Raw genomic sequence first — 21,798 nt, 5'->3', positions numbered from 1 at the left:
CACCCAGGCACCCCCAAGCGGCATATTTGAGGAATAGCAAGAAACCAAAGTAGAGGTGAGAAAGAATAGTAGGAGAGGAGCTCAGAGAGGCAATAGCTCGCGAGACACAGCCAGCGAGAGAGGGAGCACAAGCAGGGGGAGTGGGAGAGGAAGAAGCAGTCTCCCAGTGGAGGAGCCTGATGTGGGGCTTGATCCCAGGACCCCAGGATCACGCCCTGAGCCAAAGGCGGACGCTTAACGACTGAGCCACCCAGGCGCCCCTAAGGAACAGGGTCTTAATCTTTCTTTTTAAAGTTTTTATTTAAATTCCAGTTAGTTAACATTACAATGTAGTATTAGTTTCAGGTGTGCAATATAGTGATAGAACATTTCCATACAACACCCGGTGCTCATCATAGCAAGTGCCTTCCTTCATCCCCATCACCTATGTAACCCATCCCCCCATCCACCTCCATTCTGGTAACCATCAGTTCTCTATAGTTAAGAGTCTTTTCTTGGTTTTCAGTCTGAAAGGAGAAGAAGGACCTGTTAAATCGGGAAATGAACTGATGAGGTTTATATTCTAAAAGACCACTTTGCGATATTAAAACTGAAATAAAAAGAGCAAGAATGTGTGTTGGTAACCAGTCAAGAAGCTTTCATAGCAGTTTTGTAGCATAGTAGTTTGGGGTGGTGGAAGTAGAGCATATGAATGGATTTGAGGAATATTTAGGGGAAAAATAAACTGGAATTTCTAAAACAAGCTATGTATGGGGAAGTGTCTGAGAAGATTCCTGAATTTTTTTACTCATGTAAATGAATAAATGTTGATGCCAGTCACGGAAATAGGAAATTTTAGGACATCTGGTTTTTGTGTCATTCAGTTATTTATATTTTGGACATGTTGATTATCAAGTGCCAATGAAATATCTATTTGGAGATGGTAGTTAGGCTGTTCATGATGCAGAATTAAATCTTAGAGGGGTGTGTGGGTGGCTTGGTCATTAAGCATCTCCCTTCGGCTCAGGGCGTGATCCCAGCATCCTGGGATTGAGCCCCGCATTGGGCTCCCTCCTCTGCTGGAAGCCTGCTTCTTCCTCTCCCACTCCCCCTGCTTGTGTTCCCTCTCTCACTGGCTGTCTCTCTCTCTGTCAAATAAATAAATAAAATCTTAAAAAAAAAAAAAAGAATTAGATCTTAGAGAAGAGGTTGAAGATATAATTTAGGAATTGGAGTAGCTTGAATAGTGTCTCCCAAAAAATCACATCAACTCAGAACCTCAGAATGTGACCTCATTTAGAAATAGGGTATTTATAGATCTAATTAGTTAAGATGAGGTCATACTGGAATAGGGTAGACCTTAAATCCAATAGTGAGTGTCCTTATAAGAAGAGGAGAGGATGCAGAGAGACACAGAGGGAAGACAGCTATGTGAAGACAGAGGCAGAAACTGGAGTGGTATAACTCCAAGCCAAGGAATGCCAAGGATTGCCAGCAACCACCAGAAGCTAGGAAGGGGCAAGGAAAGGATTCTTCCCTACAGCCTTCAGGGAGAGCATGGCTCAGCCCATACCTTGATTTCAGACTTCTAGCCTCCAGAACTGTAAGAGAATACCTTTCTATTGTTTTAAGCTACCAAGTGTGTAGTAATTTGTTACAGCCACCCTAGGGAATTAATATAGGAATCGTCAGTGTATATTGAGGTATAGGTAAGATTGCCTAGGGAAAGCATACAGAGAGAAGAGGGGTTACACACTGGCTCTCACTGATAGTGAGTGCCCACAGACACATTTTGGGCAATTTTGACAGTTGTATTATGCCCAAATTGTGCTTTAAATAGCAATAAGACAGGGCAAATGAGATACTTCGTTACCACACAAATTGATTGGTACCTATTTTATTCTGTCTAGCTGCTTCATACATTTATTAACCAACTGAAATCATTTGAGTTTGAATCCTTCTTCAAAAATGTTTAAAGGGGGCAAAAGGATTAATCCTTACAAACACTGAGTAGACACAAAATAACAAACTATCAGGGGATATGAAGAGTATAGGCCACAAATAAGAGAGCATGGTATCATGGAACCAGAGGGAGAGAATATTATAAAGAAGGAATATCAGAACCTCCTGAAAATCCACAGTAAGAAAAATACCCATTAGGTTTTGTTTCATAGATGCTAGTGGTGAGGGAAATAAGAGCTATTGGAGTGACATGGTTAGATAGGTCTATTTTAGAAAGATAATGTTCCTCTTAATATAAAGGATGAACAAGACTAAAGGAAAGAGAAAAAAATTAGTAAGTAGGTATTGCATATACCCAGTCAAGAGCTAATGAAGATTGAAAATGAAAAGGAGGTATAATTAAGAGGTTGTGTATATAAAAACTTGGGGATTAAAGGAAAGAATAATAGAAGATGGTTCTTAAGTTAAAACTTGCTTAATTAAGTGGATAATAATATTTTTAACACAAGAAGGAAGAACTAGTAGAAGCTCTCCTTTTATTAGATTAATGGATTTCTAAAGCCAACAAAAAAGAAATGGGATAGAAGAAAAAACAGGAGTCTTCATCTATTCCAAAATTATCATTTAAAGATGTCCTGAAAGTGATCCTAGGGAAAAGCAACTGATAAGGGTGGTTAAAGCTCAGTTTGACTAGATTTAAATGTATGAACACAGTTAAATAGGAAATTGATACATAACAATAGAAGCCTTGAACTCTGTGACTTTGATTCAGGACATACAAGTGAGCCTCCTTCTTCACTGCAGTCAGAATGAAGCTGCTGAAATAGATTCCAAAGATAATATTGAACCTGTACATGAAAGGCTTTGTTTGACTTTGAGGATGTCCTGCCTCTTTATCAATTGTTTGCACTTACTCTTAAAAAACCACCGGAGCTGTGAGGCCACCATGACCTCAACCACAGAGGAAACTGTGATGTAGATTCGGAAAACTTCAAGGAGATTCCACAACCACCAGGTGTCCAAAGGAGAAAGGCTTTGATGGGATTTCACATAACCCTGAACCAAGGCTGGCAATTCCGATCAACTGTAAGAGTCCTAGGATCTCAGGTGTTTTGGCTAGAGATTCAGGAAGCCATGTACATCGAGTAAGACTGCTCTTCTGCCATCACAGTTATGTAGGGTTGGAGAAGAAGCTCCCTTATACTAAACAAAAAGTACCTTCTGTAGGCCTTCATTGTAGTGGAAAAGAGTAGCTTTATGAGCCCTTAGGAACACCATAGCCCTTCTCTACCCTCATCACCTTCATCAGTGTTAAGTTAGTGAACATGCAATAAGACCATCTTTTACTAATCTCCGTTTTTCTAACAACAGTCCCATGTGCTCAGCAGCCTCTGCTGTTGGCTTCTGTATTTGTGTCATCTGAAATCAAGAGGGATACTGGGGGTCCTATGTATCCCTGCCTTCATCTTCCCTTTATTACTAGAAATCTGGGAGTCCCAGAACTCAGAATTCCTCCGAGTAATTCCCACCCATCTTCCCCCTACCACACCCTCACAGCTTCACCACTATCTTTCTAGGGACGGCAGGGACTAATCCCATCATGCCTTTGATCTCCATTCCTGTCTGCAAGGAACAAGAGAACGGCTAGGGGAAAGGGAAGATAGAGCTATTTTGTTGGGAGCACCTTTCCCAGCTATTGTGAATAAAATAACACAAACCCACCTCTCTAGCCCCTTACTCTTTATAGTAAGATCTAGATATTTCTCTTTTTGATTATAAGAGGGGAAAAAGGGGCGCCTGGGTGGCACAGCGGTTAAGCGTCTGCCTTCGGCTCAGGGCGTGATCCCGGTGTTATGGGATCGAGCCCCACATCAGGCTCCTCAGCTATGAGCCTGCTTCTTCCTCTCCCACTCCCCCTGCTTGTGTTCCCTCTCTCACTGGCTGTCTCTATCTCTGTCGAATAAATAAATAAAAATCTTTAAAAAAAAAAAAAAGAAATGAATGTTGATTTTTGTTGTGTTACTTAAACCATGTATGCATTTGAGCCAAATTGCGTCACAATTGAAAATATTGCGGCCTGTTAATATAATGAAGAAACAAGAACTTACACAGCTGTTCTTTTCCTGGAAAGTGAATATAGTGGTTGAAAAAAAATTGAAGCTTCATCATTATTAGGGATGAATTAATTCTGTTCTATAATAAATTACCAAATGTCGTTTAATAAATCATTTTTTTAGAAAGTCAGGTCAGCAGTAAATATCCAGTATCTCATTACTTATTTCGTATAGTCACACTGAACATGAAGAGTACTTCCATTTTAAATTGCTTTTGCTAAATCTTAGAAAAATGGTTTTGGCAGTTTGGTTAGTATCAAACCTAAAGCTTAAACACAAAACAGCTGTTGTTGAAAATACCACTTTCATAAGATTAATATGCTTTTAATTAACAAATTGGAATGAATTGTTAAACATTACTACCTCCATGTTTAACTACCGTTTGACTCCCATTGACGGCTTTTCTTTCTCAATAGATTGTTTACTTTAACTGAAAGAGGAGGAATCTTATTTGAATAATCCATATTTTTCCCCCATCTGCAGAAAGTACCCAAGAAAAGTGGGGATTTCCAATGTGCCAATATTTGAAGGAAGAGAGATGGTGCTGTGGTCGTAATGCCAGAATGTCAGCATGTTTGGTATGATTATATTTTTGCTGGACTAAGAGCTTTATCCAGATGTTGCAGAATTTATTATTTTTGGCTAATATTATAAATTAAATGCTAAGTTTTGCAGAGCATCATTATTAATGCTTTTGTGCATTGCAAATTTTAAGAAAAAAAATGACTTGCCCTTCCAACATTATCTACTACTTAACATGCATTGTGGTAACAATATATGGTTATACTTTTTTACATGTAATTTTTATATGTAATTAATTATCATATAGAATGTACCAACTAGCAGGTATTTAATACAGAATTATTAGTTCAGTGCTTTATTCACAGTTCTGTGGCATGTTTGTGTATGTTTGTAGTAGATCATTTGGTCCCTTAATTTCTTATAGAATGGGAAAAATATTAATAAGCTACCTGGAATATGAAGTAACTATTTAATTAGTTTTTTAATTTAATGTGCCTGATTTGGCCAGTGTCCTTAGACCTAGAACATTTTAGCATGTGGTATTCTGTATTCACGGTGCTATGTTAGTTTACAAAGGATAAACGTAAGTTAAAAAGTGTAAGTTATTTTTTGTCATGAGAAACTTAAAATATAGTTGGTTAAGTAATGTGTTTAATGTCCAACCCCAAGATAAATTAATTATTTTATGGTCATTATTTTTAGGCCAGTTACACAGCAGTATAAAAAATAGTGCTCCAGTGTTCTAGGTCTTAGATCCTAGAATTATTTTAGAAATCTATTTATGCTCAAATAATAATTTTTATAAATCTCCTTAAATTGCTTTTCTTGGAAATTGTCTTGTTCTTTCATTATATCTGTTAGTGATATTTGTTCAGAGTCATGTTCAAATGACAGGCAATTCTTGGAATGACTTTGGTTCTAAGAATGCCAGCAACCAGGATTATACCCTCCAGGCAAGAAATTAAAATAGTCTTTCCTGGGGAATCTGACTAGCCTAAGAGAAAAGACCTAATGATACTGGAATCGGGGATTTTACAACAAAGTAGGATACTTGTCACCTTTATGATGAAACACACAACCAGCAGTCCTCACTCATAAGCATAATACTTCTAATCAGGTTTATGATACGCCCATTTTAATTATCAGCAGATAGCCAAGAATCACATAGATGTCTAAAGAAAGTCTAACATGAAAGAACAGAGATCAGATAAGGAGAAGAAAAGAAACTTGGAGGAAATAGAGACTACAAAATCAAATAAAATAATGTAAAATAACTATTAATATCCCTTAGATAAAAGAATATACTGCATTCACAAAATAAAAATGGTTGCTGTGGGGGCGTCTGGGTGGCTCAGTCATTAAGCGTCTGCCTTCGGCTCAGGGCGTGATCCCGGCGTTCTGGGATCGAGCCCCACATCAGGCTCCTCTGCTAGGAGCCTGCTTCTTCCTCTCCCACTCCCCCTGCTTGTGTTCCCTCTCTCGCTGGCTGTCTCTGTCAAATAAATAAATAAAATCTTTTTTAAAAACTGGTTGCTGTGAAAATAAACATTCAAAGAAATAAAAAGAAGCATTTTGAAAAATAAATTTCAGAATATAGAATATATAGACCATACTGCACTTAATAGATTTTCCTGACCAACGTCAGCTTCCTATAGAATGCCCCTCTCCTTGGCTCCATCCCAGTCCCTGGCTACCTTGGCAACTTTTTTGAAGGCCAAGGAACATTTTTTTGGTGCATTTTTTATTGCCTTTTGCTCCATACCTGACCTTTTCTACAAATAATCAAAGCCTCGGGGATTAAAAAAGAGAGAAAGACCTTTCTGGTGACACTTTCAGAAAAATTGTTAAGGGTACTAACCAGAGATAAAATTTTAATTAGATTAGTACAATCTTGTCAGCATACTTTAACCCTGATAAAACTGCAAAATATTTTAGATTAGTATGACATGAACACTTGATATATTTTCTTCATTATCTTTATTTAGTGGCCAAGAAAAATACTAATGTTTGCAAGAAACTTCTTATCACCTACCTGATTATCTTTTATTATGTCATCATAATTTATCATTTATATTTTTAAAATCCCTCATCCACAACACATACTAAAAGTAGTCTTGTTATTGACTACTTTTAACTAGTTATATTTATCTAAAAGCAGATACTTTTATCAACACCAAGCAACTTATTAAAAATTCTTGTTTCTTTATTCAGTTTCAGTCTTTTAGCAAAAGCCGTAACACAAAAATCTAATCTGAAATGAGCACAAACAGTACCGTAAATGAAAGTCAGTGTTTTCTTCAATAATAAATTTATTCTAGGCCTGTTGCTGTTTAATTTAATATGAAAATTATATAATATCTTTCTTCTGTATTCATAAATCTGTGGCTGTAGATGTTCAGTAAAGGTATCCTTCAAGTCAATGGAAAAATTGCAAATTTTTTCTTCAAACACTTTCTGTGAAGCAACTTTTTATACAGTGAACTCATTTTGCCACTAAATCTTCATGGTGTGAGAGCAAGAGAAGTTTATCAGTGTTCAAAGAACAAGTTTTTGCTTCTCGCTCACTTGCTACCTAACTATACAACTTGTGGCAAGTACTTTACCTTGTCAGGGAGCTTGTGCAGCTGTAAAAATTGTACTTACACAGGATAATCTGTAAATTATCTTTAGTTTTAGAAGTATATGATTCAGCTATATCTAACAAGTATTATTAATGAAGAATAGCAATCGGAAGCAAATATGGGTATTTTAAAATTGAACAGGAAGTACATGCAGATCTATTATATTTTACTACTTTGTGTTTGAAATATTTTGATTAAAATTTAAAAAATAAAGTTAAATATTGAAATATTAAAATATTTTAATCTAATTTAGTTATAAAACTCTGTGTGTAGACATGTGTTTCTAAAAAAAGTTTTAGAAGCCTCTATTCCATATTTAAATTATGGCAAATCTTTCATATATACCTTTCGTATATGTTGGATTATGAGTATTTACTAGAAATATTAGGAAATATTTTCTAAAACTGTTCTGGATCTTAAATAAATATAAATAGAAAACTAGCTATATATAAAATTGTAAAAATAGGTATTACTTTCTCTTCTACTGGGCACTTGATCATATATGAATTTGATGTGAATTTACAGACCAGGCAGATCAAAACTATACATACTTTTCTAAACTAAGTTTTCAGTACAACCTTGTATAATAAAATATGAAACTGTGTTTATAAAAAATTAGATGAAAATAAGTTAAAAGTAACATAAACGTGTGTGCGCATGTGTGTATAGTATATACACACATACATAATAATAGCTTTGAATTAAAAAAATAATAATTTTGGATTTGATTGTTTTAGCTAAACTAAAAGTGAGCCAAGAGGATGTTATTTCATTTCTTTTCTGTTTTCTTATTTTTTCTAAAATTCAAGGAGTGTATACAGTTGAGGTGTGTTTGTGCTTGTGTACATGACACATATCTATTATAAACCAACCCTAAATTATACAAGTGTACCAGTTAACATTCCTTAATGATATTAACACTTTTAAATGTATAAACTTACATGTTATCACTTGATTAATCTTTTTAAATGTCACGTTATAAGCCCTTGTACGGTGTGTTTATAAGTCTTATAAGGTAAGACCAAATATATGAGCAGTCTCTGTCTTATTTTTTTCTCCTTATTTTTACTCCAAAGGCATTGGAACGAGTTGCAGTTGGCCAAGGGGTAAGTAAAAAGGTTTACTCTAATACAGCAGATGGACCGGATAGTTTTCTTAAAGTACTCTTCCTACTTGACCTGCTGTTGAACTTAAACCCTGATGGCTTTTAATAAATATCACTTCTTCTTTCACCTCTTCATATTGAAATTTATACATTTTCTGTAAGTTTACTTTAAAAGAGAAGTGAACTTTCAGAAAAAGTAAATTAAACTTTTAACTTCTACATTATATTCTTGATACTAATGTCTCATTTCTTCATAATATACTAAACAGTCTATAAATATTTCTAAAGACTACTATTGCTGACAGGCTTTTATGGACTTAGTTCAAGCAAAGATAAACATGGTATAGCATTCAGTTTATTTTTTACCTATAGTCCAAAACACACATTTTGTTGTTGTTGTTTTAACGTTTTCCTTATTTTACTTGATTAGTCATTAATTGAAATAGCCAAATGGGCTTGCGCATATAAACAGAAGTTAATGTATCCCCAAAATATCCATGTAATTGCCTTATCCTCTACCTTATAATTCATGAACATTTTAGAAATTTCTAAAAAAATTTTAAGATTTCTTTTTAAGCCTTTCACAAGATTTCTTAGCTTTGCGCAGTGGCAGTATCTTAGCCAATGAGGTTTATCCGAGGCACGATTATTGCTAATTGAAAACAAGATTCCTTGTTAGACCTAAATTTTAGTTTTTTTAAGGAACGTTAATATGTTAATTTGAATTTTTTAAAATTATAATAATAATTTGAAAAAGACAATAGCAACAAATATCATTTACTGAGTATTTACTGGGCCAGGTACAATGCTAAGAACTTTTTTTAAAAAATGTATTCATAATACCTATCTGAAAGTTGATAAAAACTGTTGTTTTTAAAGGCATTAGAGCATATTGTTTAGGTGTGTGGGCTTTAGTCTCAAACGCCTGGTTTGCAGTTAACAGCCATATTGCATATCAACCTAGTGGTTCCCTAGGGATATGGAAGAGGAAAGAGCCTTTATCATAATAATGTTCCTGTGCATTTTTGTGGTGTTTTTCAATTTCCCAAGTGCTTACTCATATTTACAGTCAATCTTGTAAGTTGGGTATTATCCCAAACTTACATGAGAACATGATACACAGCAGACGTTTAATAATGCATTCTAGCTCCCTTAATTAATTGCAGAGTTCTGACTTCCAGCTTAGTGCCCTTTCCACTAGACCTGTAAAATGCATGCCTAAGATAATACACTTTAAGGGTGTGCTCTTTTTGCTCCCTCCCATTTAAAATGCATTAAAGTGTTAAGTTGATTTATCACTTCTGAAGGAAAGAAAGTAAACTCTGAGCCACATCCAGTTTATTCTTGGAAGAGTCAGACACACAGTGCCAGGGAGATGTTGATTCCCTTACCACTTACCCCCAGTCTGTATTTACCAGAATGGATAGTCCTAGTTATTCTAGGAATGCACATTTGAAGGTACTTCATCACTCTCTTCCCTTTTTCTTAGGAAACAGCTGTAAAGCTCTTACTTACTCGGGATAACTTGGGAATGATGATTTATTCTATCCTGTTTGTATATCTGTATGCATTTCCGTATGATCTCTTGTTTAAATGCATTTCTTGGGGTTTTTTTGTCCTTTTCATCCAGTTTTTAATAACTATATAAATTTATTTCTAAATTATCTTTATACCATTTATATAATTTTTCTCAAAGGCACAGAATGGAAAGCTTTATTTTTAATAATTTTTTACTTTTTGCTTTTAGAGAGAGTGGAGGGAAGGGGGGAGGGAGAAGAAGAATCCTTAAGCAGACTCCCCATGTGCATGGAGCTAGACATGGGGCTCAATACCAGGATCCTGATAACATGACCTGAGCTGAAGTCAAGAGTCAGCCCCTCATCTGACTGAGTTACCCAGGCACACCATATTTTTAAGAGGTTTTTTTTTCCCTAAATGAAATACATAATAAAACTAATGATACCTCATCCCTGCCCAAGTGTCCAAGAGGCAAAATAGCATCATGGCTTGATACAGAGACATCTGAGCTAGGCTTCTTCAGTTCAAATACCAGCTCAACTATTTTTAGAATTTAGTATAAAATTTACATAAAATTAATCTTCCTACTTATATAACTAACCAAATAAAAAATAAGAACTTTGTAAGCCATTTTAATACTAATGCTAATATTATACTTCATATAATAATAGATTTCCCAGAATGCCTTGAATTTCAATAGAACAATAGGTGTTAATATATGAAAGGGGATTTCAGCATTTTTGTGAGAAAACTGAAGGGATTTGGGAAGAAGTGAGGGACAGATGATAGAGATTTTTGGTACTGCAAAAAAGAATTATCAAGATGAAAAAATGCCAAATGAAAAGTATATCCAGAGATGGGAAATTTAGAATGAAATGTTTTAGAGCAGTCTTCCAGGAAAAAAAGTTTAGAAATCAGTTTGTCTTAAGTCAAGGAGTTGTATTTAGAAAGAGATTTTATATAAGAAGTTATAAATTTTACTGTGGGCACTCAAGTATGTATGTATGTCTGCTGTCAGTACGTTATTTTAGGAGCTGAATTGGGGACTGTGGTATTCTTAACACCATTTCTGACTAGAATCACCCTCCCCACTATTCCCACCATCCAGAAAAGATGTAATGTGTTCTTTCCAAGTGTTCTATCAAGATCCTGCAAGTCAGACATTTTCCAGTGACTTAAGAAGGCAATGCCATTAGGTGAAGAGCCAAGAAATAATGGTTGACCCTCAACTCCCAACTTGTGTTTTCTTGTAGTTTCAACACCAGGGGCCCACAGTGTAGGAACTTGAGGTCAGATGAGGAGAGGAGCAATAGAGTTAAGTTTTCTGCCTAAGCATACAGGCAAGATTTTATTTTGTGCTAAACTCCATCTGAATCCAAACATATTTTTGTTTAGAACAGATGAAAATAACAATTTTGTGCTCTGAAGGAGAAGAGAAGTTACAAAAGGATAACTCAGGGAATATATACAGTCTACTGACCTCTGTCTTTAAAACTTTACCAGACACTGCACAGTTTGGAGTTTCACCTTATTAGACTTCTCAGAACCATTCAGTATGGTTGACCTCCCTTTACTCTGGCTCATTTTTCTTTTCTTTTCTTTTTTTTTTTTTTTCGTTAGTGACTTGGAATGGAACCAGGGTTGTTGCTGATAATATTTGCTATTTCATGTTGGATTTATTTACACTCTCAATATTAGGAGGTCTGTGCGAATGTGGTGGAGTTTGGGAGACTTTTGCAGTTTCTTAGTTTGATTACCACTTCCGTTTTTTCAACGAAGTGTTTTATTTTATGTATAGTACTTTTTTTACCATCTACTTCTTCAAAATTATCATGTTTCACTGGGGCCTTTCTCTTCAGTCATACCTTCTTTCCTTTGGAAAGCCTTCATGGACACCTAATCCTATGTCCTTTCCAAAGGACAAAAAGCGTGCCCTTTTCAACTCTACAATAGCCAATGCTATGATCTTTCAGACCTCAGACATATTTTTAGAATGTCCTTAGTTAGAATAGTACGTTCTCTTTCCAGGTGTGAATCCTGAGTGATATTATCTCAGTTCCACCGCCATTAGGACAAACCCACATTCTCTTCTCTTTTGCACGTATTCTACCTGACTGCTCTCTTAGAGGCTCCAGAGCTGATTTGGCTGGTCATGAAAGTTTATTTCCACATTTTATATTGAATGGCACTCCATTTGGGACATTAGCTTATTTTTCTTTGATTTTGCTTTTTCTTCTTCATTCACTACCATTTCTCTTACAGTGTCTTCTATTTTCATGCAGAATTACTTTCTCAGTGAGTATTAGCCTCAGGATTTTAATGTAACTTAAAATGGAAAAATTTTTTAAGTGTCCTCAATGTTTTGCAACAAAGTCAGGTTTCTAACATTCACTTATGGTCCTAACTCTAGTATTGATTTGATTTATGTTTTTTGTTTCTTGTGCTGATATACATATCTACATTTTTTTCAGCTGCCTACTGAATCACTCTTCTATCGAGCTGTCCTTCAGGATATTATTAAAGAATGTTATGGCATCACCAAATGGTATGAGAATTTTAATAAGAATAACTATATTGTTTTGTAAGTGAAGTGACTTTTAGCCCAGATGAATTTATTCAGGGTCACTGTTATTAGTAGAAGAAGCTTTGAATTTGATCTTAAGTCTATGGTAACAAGGAAGTATGCAGCAGCTATATCTTAGGTTAATCATTATTAAAGTGGGGGCTCTAATGACTCCTTTTTGTCCTGAAGAGTTGGTGTAATGATAAAGTGGTCTGTATCAATTGTAATTTAGAATTTTAGAAACATTGAAATGTTATATATAAGTAATTCAGTGACTGTAACATTATTATATGAGCAAGAGTTATATTTAAAATGTTTCACAACCAATACAGCCTAAACACTTAGCTAATGAGAACAGAAATTGATCATAAACAATTGTGGCCATTGTTACTGGTAAAATAGGAGCCCTGCATATGTTTTGTTTTTGTTTTTTCCAAATAATGCATTGCATAGACAGAGAGGCAGGGATGGGAGAATTTTTCCATGATATTGGTTCAGTAAGTGCTGTACTCAAGCTTACATTTGCAATTCTGGCAAGTTTCATGAATATCCTCTTGCTAATTACAATTTTAGGATTCTGATAGCCATTTGATTGTAATAGGATTATTCTTCAAGTTAAAATAGGACAATTTTGAGGTTCTCAAAAATGAATCCACACTTATTAACAGACATAGAAACTATTTTTAGATTAGTTATTTTGTCTGTAGGAGAGAAAATTACATTTTTTTTACTGATAGAAATTATGACATATAAATACTACATACCCATTGGTTTAAACTATCATTTCTGTGTAGATAACTCCCAAATCTGATTGCAGACTCCATTTTCTTTTCCCTGTTTACCAATCTTCAGAATTGTCTACAAGTGAATTTCTCATGCTTTCTGAACTACTGAGAAGTAGTTCCCTCTCTTGAGTTCACCACAAGATACTAACCTGGTTGAAAAAAGCCACATAATTTTGCAAATATTGCAAATATTGACTGCCTGCCTCTTTTGAGACCTCAAATCTCTATAAATTTTTTTATTCTCCTAATGACAACTTAAAATTGTCTCCATTTTTTTTAATCTTTCTTCTCACTTAAAAATTAAACACCCTCCATGTTCCTCCCTTCTTTTACTACATAGAAGATAGATGGTTTGTATTATAAGACTTCTTTCATTCCAGAGCCTGATTGACCTTTCAGCCACATTTGACCATTCGATAATTTTTTTCTCCAAACTCTTGTCCTCCTTCTCTTCCATTAAGTTGCTTCTGAGTTTCTTTTTCCTACTGTGCACAGTCTTCTATTTCCTGAAAGGTTCTTGTTCTTACTCATCTCCTACGTATAGCTAGACATTCTCTAATATTTTTATACTCCACTCCTGCTCTTAATATTCCCTCTTTCTCTTAGGAATTACCCTCACAACTGATATCTTGAATCAGGTATCCATTCCCACCACTTTCATTTAAGTACATTACTGATCAGATTCAGCATATCCAAAAACCAAAGTCAACTCCCCACAATTCTAGTCTCTTTCTTTCTTCTCATGACTTCTTTTGTTAAACCTAGGAGTGCCATGACCATTATCAAGCTTTAGAAATCTTAATTATATTTAATTTTATTCTTCTTCCATCATCAGGCCACATATTCTTGATAGTTGCCAAGACTTACACGTTGTTATTTTTTCAACCCAGCAATTAATTTATTGTATGACAGGCAGCCTGTTAGGTTCTGGTTGCATAGGATATATTGTCCACACAGAAATATTTCGTATTCTAGTCAGGATAGCATGTGCAAAAAACAAAGACAGTGATAGAAACCCGTTTCCAGTAACGGCAGACTAGATCATTAGAACCAACTCTCCTTCTGAGAAAAGTGAAAAACATTGAAGGGGTGTGTGTGTGTTTATATATGTGTGTGTATGTATTTGTTTTTAATTGGTTTAAGAATATCACAGACCTATCAAGAAAGTTAAGAATTATAGGGCCGGGAGTGATTTCACCAAGATGACAACATAGGTTGTTCCTGACTTTGCTCCCCCTCACAAGAACAACTAACAACTATTACAAAACAAGACACCATTGAAAGAATCCTAGAACATGGGGGTGAGGCTGAAGCACCTCCCTGTACCTCAGAGACCAAGACAGACTTCATCAGAAGGGCAAGAGAAGCAGCTACATGTTGACCACATTGCTTCTCCCCTCAGGCCAGTGCAGCAGCACATGGAGAGGTCTCCCCTGAGCCTCTGGTTCCTCCAGTGGGAAAAGAACCCAGGGAGAACAGCCACCCCATCAGCATTGGGGGTTACTTTGTGAAAGCCCATACTCTGATCTTGCCCCACAGTTATTGCAGGGAAGTCTGTGGGGCTCAACCACTGAGAATCTGACTGGGATAGAAAAGGGGGAAGGGGCTTGCAACAATCAGCACATAGATATTGGCAGACCAAGTTCATACCTGTAGTGCCCAAGTAATAATCCCAACTGGTGGATTTGCTCATCTGCAGAACCAAGTCAGGGGCTCACTTTGACCAGGAAACTCAGTGGGGTGCATATCTGACTGATTCAGATTCTCAAATGAGGAGTTTTGCCATCCCTAGAATCTGGTTTGCCCACTCCCAGGCAGGGGGCTGAATCACAGCCCCACCCACTGTTGAGAGTATCTTCTGGTCCCACCTGACCATGGAACATGTCGCGTTGGTGGCAACTTCTGGAAGCTCAGTAGCACTCCAGCCAGGAGGCAGGCTGGCAGAGCTGATCCACCCCAGAGCAAATGCAGTACCAAGTACAAAGAATTGTTTTATTATGCAAGGCAGGAAGATTAATTCAATCAAGAGCGAAACTGGAGAGCCTATTTGGGAACTAGAATATTGGAAAATTTGGAGAGTAGCCTGGAGTAGTCTCTTCCCTCCTGCCCAGTTAAGGGAGCTGACACATAACACCAGTGTGGAATGTGTCTTTTGCCCATCTGACCAAAATGGTTGGCAACAACTCCTGGAAGGTGTGTGGTCCAGCAATGCTTGAGTCTAGAGAAAGGCAAAGGCAATAGTTTACAAAGCAAAGCCAGTGGCCCTCTTCAGCTAGGGAACTTGGGGAGCAGATTGGCTTGAGTTAAGACAACAAGGAGCTTGGGGCGCCTGGGTGGCACAGCGGTTAAGCGTCTGCCTTCGGCTCAGGGCGTGATCCCGGCGTTATGGGATCGAGCCCCACATCAGGCTCCTCCGCTATGAGCCTGCTTCTTCCTCTCCCACTCCCCCTGCTTGTGTTCCCTCTCTCGCTGTCAAATAAATAAATAAAATCTTAAAAAAAAAAAAAAAAGACAACAAGGAGCTTTCCCAACTTTAGAGAGCACCGAATCCTATCTGTTAGACCCCAGGGAGCACCAGAGCTCTCCCAGCTTTAGAGTTGCTTCTCTCACTGCACCTGGGCAAGGAATCTAATTCATAGACCCACTCATTGCTGAATACAGCCTTCAGCCTGTCCAACCAGGGAACCTAACCAGAACACACAGGAAGCTGCATAGCCCATTCAACAGCCCTACTTATAGTCACACTTGAACACAGAGCACTGCCCACGTCATCCCTTATCTGCAGAACAAAACTAGTGACATCACCTGACGAGGGAATTCAGTGCATGCTCTGGCCTGATTTGGGTCCCCAGACAATGAGCTATATAGGCCCTGGGTCTTATCCTGCTTCCCTTCTGTGGCAAGAAAGTTAATTCATAGCCCCGTATACTGCTGAATATAGTACCCAGTAGTAACCATCTAGTTAGCCTGACTAGAGAATCCAGGCAATCATGGAATCCATTCCACAGCCTCACTCAAGTAGAGAACCAAGCCAACATTCCTATACAACTATTCTCAACCAGAGGCACACTCCCCATCCCCATCCTCAGAGCTTGAACAGTTGCCTTACCCCAAAATAGACCATAACAGCAGTCCCTGCTACCTGTGGATGTTACCAGTAGACAGAAACCCAAATTGAGGTGACTGGTAAAAAACAGTCTCTATCAAAGAAAACCTGTGAAGTCTGAAAGAGGAGCCCAGTTACTCCAGTGCTCAAAAACCAACATAAGGAATCAAGGGTCATGAAAAATCAGATAAATATACCACCAAAGGAAACTAATACAGTTCCAATAACTGATCTTAAAGAAATGGATATCTAGCAGTTGTCAAAGAATTCAAAATAATCCTCTTAAGGAAATTTAGTGAACTACAAGAAAACACAACCAAATAAACAAAATTCAGAAAACAATGCATGAACAAAATGAGAATTTTGAAAAGGAAAAAGCAGCCATCAAAAAAGAAAAAATCCTAGAGTTGAAAAGTACAGTTGACCCTTGAACAACATGGGTTTGAACTGCACAGATTCACTTACACACAGATTTTTTTCATAAATACAGTACAGTACTGTAAATGTATTTTCCTTATGACCTTGTTAATAACATTTTTCTCTAGCTTACTTTATTGTAAGGATATAGTATACAATACATATAAAATATAAAATACATTTTGATCAACTGTTTATGTTATAAATAAGGCTTCAGTCACTAGTAGACTATTAGTAGTTACGTTTTGGGAGAGTCAAAAGTTACACATGGATTTTCAACTGCATAGGAGGTCAGTACCCTTAACCCCATGGCGTTCAAGGGTCTACTGTACAATAATTGAATGGAAGAATTCAATAGAGAGTTTCAATAATAGACTCATCCTTACAGAAGGAAGAATCAGTGACCCAGAGGATAGGACATTAGAAATTACCCAGTCAGAGAAGCAAAAAGGGAAAAGAATGAAGAAAGCCTATGGCAAAATGGGACAAATTAAAAAGAAATAATGTTAGTATTGTAAGAATTCCAGATCAGAAACAAAGACACAGAAAGTATACTTAAGGCAACAATGGCTGAAAACGTCTCAGACGTGGTGAGAGAAGAGGACATCCTGATCTATGAAATCCAAAGGAACTCATATAGGTTGAACCCAAGTAGTATTACAAGGCATAATTAAGTTGTCAAAAGTCAAAGATAAAGAATTTTAAGAGCAACAATAGAAGAGAGGGGTTATATACAAATTATAGCCTCCCATAAGAATGTTGGCAGATTTTTCAACAGAAACTTCTCAGGCCGGAAGAGAATGGAATGACATATTGAATATACTGACAGAAAATAATTGTCAAACAAATATTCTATACCTGGCAAAGCTGTCCATAAGAAACAAAGAAGGGATAAAGTCTTTTCTGAACAGACAAAAGCTGAAGGAGCTCTTTGCCACTAGACCTGCCTCATAAGAAATGCTAAATACAAATTCTTAGAATGGAAGTACAGGAACATTAAATCATAAAAATATAGTGTAAATCACTGATAATGGTAAATATATAGTCATAGTTATATTCTGCAATGTAGAATAGAGGTGCATGGTTCACTTATAACTCCAATACAAAAGTTTTAAAAAAGTAGTAAAAGTAACCACGACTATCTATAATAATCTATTATTAATTACACAATATAAAAAAACTTAAATTGTAACAAAAAAATGTAAGGGGGAGGAGAAATAAAAGTGAAAAGTTTATGATTTCTATTGAAATTAAGTTGTTATCAATTTAAAATAGGGTGTTACAAGTTTAAAATGTGTGTCAGAGTAACCCCAAGGAAAAATCTTGTAATAGTTGCATAAAAGAACACAATAAAGAAGTTAAAGCATACAGATACCAAAAGACATCAAAACAAAAGACAGCAGGAGAAAAAACAAGGAACAAAACAACCATAAAATGTCTACAAAACAACCATAAAACATTAACAAAATGGCAATAGCAATTACCTGTCAATAATTACTTTAAGTGAAAATGGATTAAATTCTCCAGTTGAATGAAAATGAGTTAAATTCTCCAGTTGAAAAACATAGAGTTGTTGAATGTATTTAAAAAGAAAGAAAGAAAGAAAAAAGAAAAAAGAAAGAAGGAAAGAAGCCAGATCCAACAAAATATTGCCTATAAGAGATTCACTTTCACCTTAAAACACCCACAGACTTAGAGCAAAGGGATGGAAAAAGATATTTCAAGCAAATGGTAATCAAAAAGAAGCAGAGGTAGCTATACTTATAGCAGACAAAATAGTCTTTAAAATAAAATGGTAAAAATAGACACTCTCATTGTCATTTATATAATGATAAAGGGGCCAATCCACCAAAAAGATTGAACAGTTGTAAATATTTATGTCCCCAGTATTGGAGCAACTAAATATATAAAGCCAAAATTAACAGAGCTAAAAGGAAAAATAAATAGTAATAAAAGAATAGTTGGACACTTTTAATCCCCACTCTCAATACTGGCTAGATCATTCAGATAGAGAAGCAATAAGAAAACAGATTTGAACATTCTAGACCAAATGGACTTAACAGACATGTACAGAACACTCTATTCAACAACAGCAAAATACACATACTTTTCAAGTGCACATGAAACATTTTATAGGTTAATCATATGTTAGGCCACAAAACAAGACTTAGCAAATTCAAGAAGATTGAAGTCATATGATTTGTGCCCAGTGACATAAAATTATAAATGTGAAAATTGAAAACTGGAAAATTCACAAATACATGAAAATTAATATCAAAGAAGATATTAAAAAGTTTCTTGAAACAAATAAAAATGGAAATACAGTATATACCAGATCTTATGGGATGCAGTGAAAACAGTTCTAAGAGGGAAGTTCTTAGCAATAAATGCCTACATTAAGAAACAAGAAAGATCCCAAATACCCTAACTCCGTGATTTAAGGAACTATAAAAAAAAAAAATTGAACCCAAAGTTAGAAGAAAAGAACTAATAAAGATCAAAACAGAAATAAGTGAAATAGAGAACAGAAAAAGAATAGAACAGATTACCCAAACTGAGAGTTGGTTCTTTGAACAGGTAAACAAAATTGACGAAACTTTTTTTTGAGGGGGAGATTAAGAGAGAGCGTGAGCGGGGAGTCAGGGAGAAGGAGAGAGAGAATCTTAAGCAGGCTCCACACACATTGCAGAGTGGGGCTTAATCCCACAACCCTGAAATCATGACCTAAGCCAAAATCAAGAGTCAGACACTTAACTGATTGAGCCACCCAGGGACCCCCAAAATTGACAAACCTTTTGCTAGAATAACCAAGGAAAAAAGAGAAAGGACCCAAATCAATAAAAATTGTAAATGAAAAAGGAAGCATTGCAACTGATACCACAGAAATTCAAGGATCAAAAGAGGCTACTATGACAACTATATGCCAACAAACTGGACAACTTAAAAAATGGAAAAATTCTTACAAACATACAACTTATGAAGACTGAATCAGGAAGAAATAGAAAGTCTGAATAGACAAATTACCAGTAAGAAGATTAAATCAGTCGAGGCGCCTGGGTGGCACAGTCGTTAAGCGTCTGCCTTCGGCTCAGGGCGTGATCCCAGCGTTCTGGGATCGAGCCCCACATCGGGCTTCTCTGCTAGGAGCCTGCTTCTTCCTCTCCCACTCCCCCTACTTGTGTTCCCTCTCTCGCTGGCTGTCTCTCTCTCTGTCAAATAAATAAATAAAATCTTTAAAAAAAAAAAAAAAGAAGAAGATTGAATCAGTAATCGAAACCTCTCAATGAAGAAAGCCCCAGCCCAGGACCAACTATCTTCACTGGTGACATTTAAGAAACATTTATTTATTTATTTTTGAAGATTTTATTTATGTATGTATTTTAGAGAGCACGTGCATGAGTGAGCACACATGCGAGTGGGGGGCGGGGCAGAGGGGGAGAGAGAGAGAAAATCCCAAGTAACTCTGTGCTGAGCATGGAGCGATACTTGGGGTTCGATCCCACCACCCTGAAATCATGACCTGAGCCAAAACCAAGAGTCAGACGCTTAACCAACTGAGTTACCCAGGTGCCCCTTTTATGAAGCATTTAAAGAGGAATGAGCATCAGTTCTTCTCAAACCTTTCTAAAAAACCCCAAAGGAGGGAACATTCCCAAACTTACTTTATGAGGCCAGCATTATCCTGATGCCAAAACCAGGAAAAAGACACTGTTGTAAAGAAAACTACTTGCCAATATCCCTGATGAGTATAAATATAAAAATTCTCAATAAAGTACTACTAAACCAAATTCAGTAGTACGTTAAAGGGACCATTCACCATGATCAAGTGGGATTTATCCTAGGGATACAAGGATGGCTCAACATATGCAAATCAATCAGTGTGATACATTAATAGAATGGAAGAGTCATGATCTTGTAAATAGACACAGAAAAAGCATTTGACAAAATTCAGCATCCATTTATGATAAAACTCTTAAGTTCAGCATGGAACGCATTTATCTCAGCATAATAAAGGCCATAGATGGCAAACCCGCAGCTAATATTGTATTCAGTGGTGAAAGGTAGAAAGCTTTCTGCTAACATCAGGAATAAAAGAAGTCTGCCCACTCTCACCACTCTTTTTCAACATGGTGCTGGAAGTACTAGTTAGAGCAATCAAACAAGAAAAAGAAATAAAAGGAATCAGAATTGGAAAAGAAAAAGTTAAAAAGTTAAATTGTGTCTATTTGCAAATGACATGATTTTATATATAAAAAATCCTAAAGATTCAGTGAAAGAAACTGAATTCAATAAAGTTGCAGGATACAAAATCAGCATACAAAAATCTATACCCTAACAATACATTTTCTGAAAAAGAATTAAAGAAACAGGGAAATGCAAATACAATAGCATCAAAAACAATAAAATAGGAATAAATTTAACCAAGAGGGTGAAAGATCTCTACTCTGAAAACTACCAAACGCTGATGAAAGAAATCAAGGAAAACACAAATAAATGAAAAGATATCCCATGTCCACAGATTGGAAGAATCAATATTGTTAAAATGTCAATACTACCAAAAGCCATCTAGATTCAGTGCAAATCCCTATCAAGATTCCAATGACTTTTTTTTTTTAAGTAGAAAAAACACTCCTTAAATTTATATGGAACCACAAAAGACCCTGAGTAGCCAGAGAATTCCTGAGAAAGAATAACAAAGGAGGAGAGAGCATACTTCCTGATTTCAAGCTGTACTCATAAAAACAAGATGGTACTGGCATTAAAAACAGACCAATAGACCAATGAAACAGAACTGAGAGCCCAGAAATAAATGGAAGCGTATATAGTCAATATTTGGCAAGGGAGCCAGGAATACCCAATGGAGAAAAGACAGTCTCTTCAATAAATGGTGCTGGGATAACTGGATATTCACACGTAAAAGAATGAAACTGGACCCATATCTTACACCACTCACAAAAATTAACTCAAAATTTAAGTGTAAAATCTGAAACCATGGAACTCCTGTAACAAAACATAGGATAAAGCTCCTTGACATGGGTGTTGGTAATGATTTTTTTGTTATGACAGCTAAAGTACAAGCAACAAAATAAAAAATAAGCAAATGTG

At 36.1% G+C, this 21,798-nt stretch overlaps 1 protein-coding gene and 1 pseudogene across 7 annotated transcripts in view; both read left to right on the top strand.

Moving 5' to 3' along the window:
- The window catches only part of METTL25 (methyltransferase like 25), a 137,376-nt gene that overhangs the window by 62,441 nt on the left and 53,137 nt on the right, over nucleotides 1-21,798 (top strand). For all 7 annotated transcript variants that reach the window (XR_015727153.1, XR_015727152.1, XR_015727151.1 and 4 more), the window contains 3 exons: nucleotides 4,539-4,633; nucleotides 8,275-8,304; nucleotides 12,293-12,366. Coding sequence is in view for 2 of the 7 variants with exons in the window: in XM_045780037.2 (XP_045635993.2) it covers nucleotides 4,539-4,633; nucleotides 8,275-8,304; nucleotides 12,293-12,366 (199 nt within the window). In the remaining 5 variants the exon portion in view is untranslated. The remainder of the gene's footprint in view (nucleotides 1-4,538; nucleotides 4,634-8,274; nucleotides 8,305-12,292; nucleotides 12,367-21,798) is intronic.
- LOC123780953 (U4 spliceosomal RNA) lies at nucleotides 8,899-9,050 on the top strand (annotated as a pseudogene).

The sequence above is a fragment of the Ursus americanus genome, chromosome 17 (assembly GCF_024610735.1).
Source record: "Ursus americanus isolate L20-20 chromosome 17, mUrsAme1.1.p, whole genome shotgun sequence".
Taxonomy (NCBI): domain Eukaryota; kingdom Metazoa; phylum Chordata; class Mammalia; order Carnivora; family Ursidae; genus Ursus; species Ursus americanus.
This window is presented reverse-complemented; position numbering and strand designations above follow the sequence as displayed.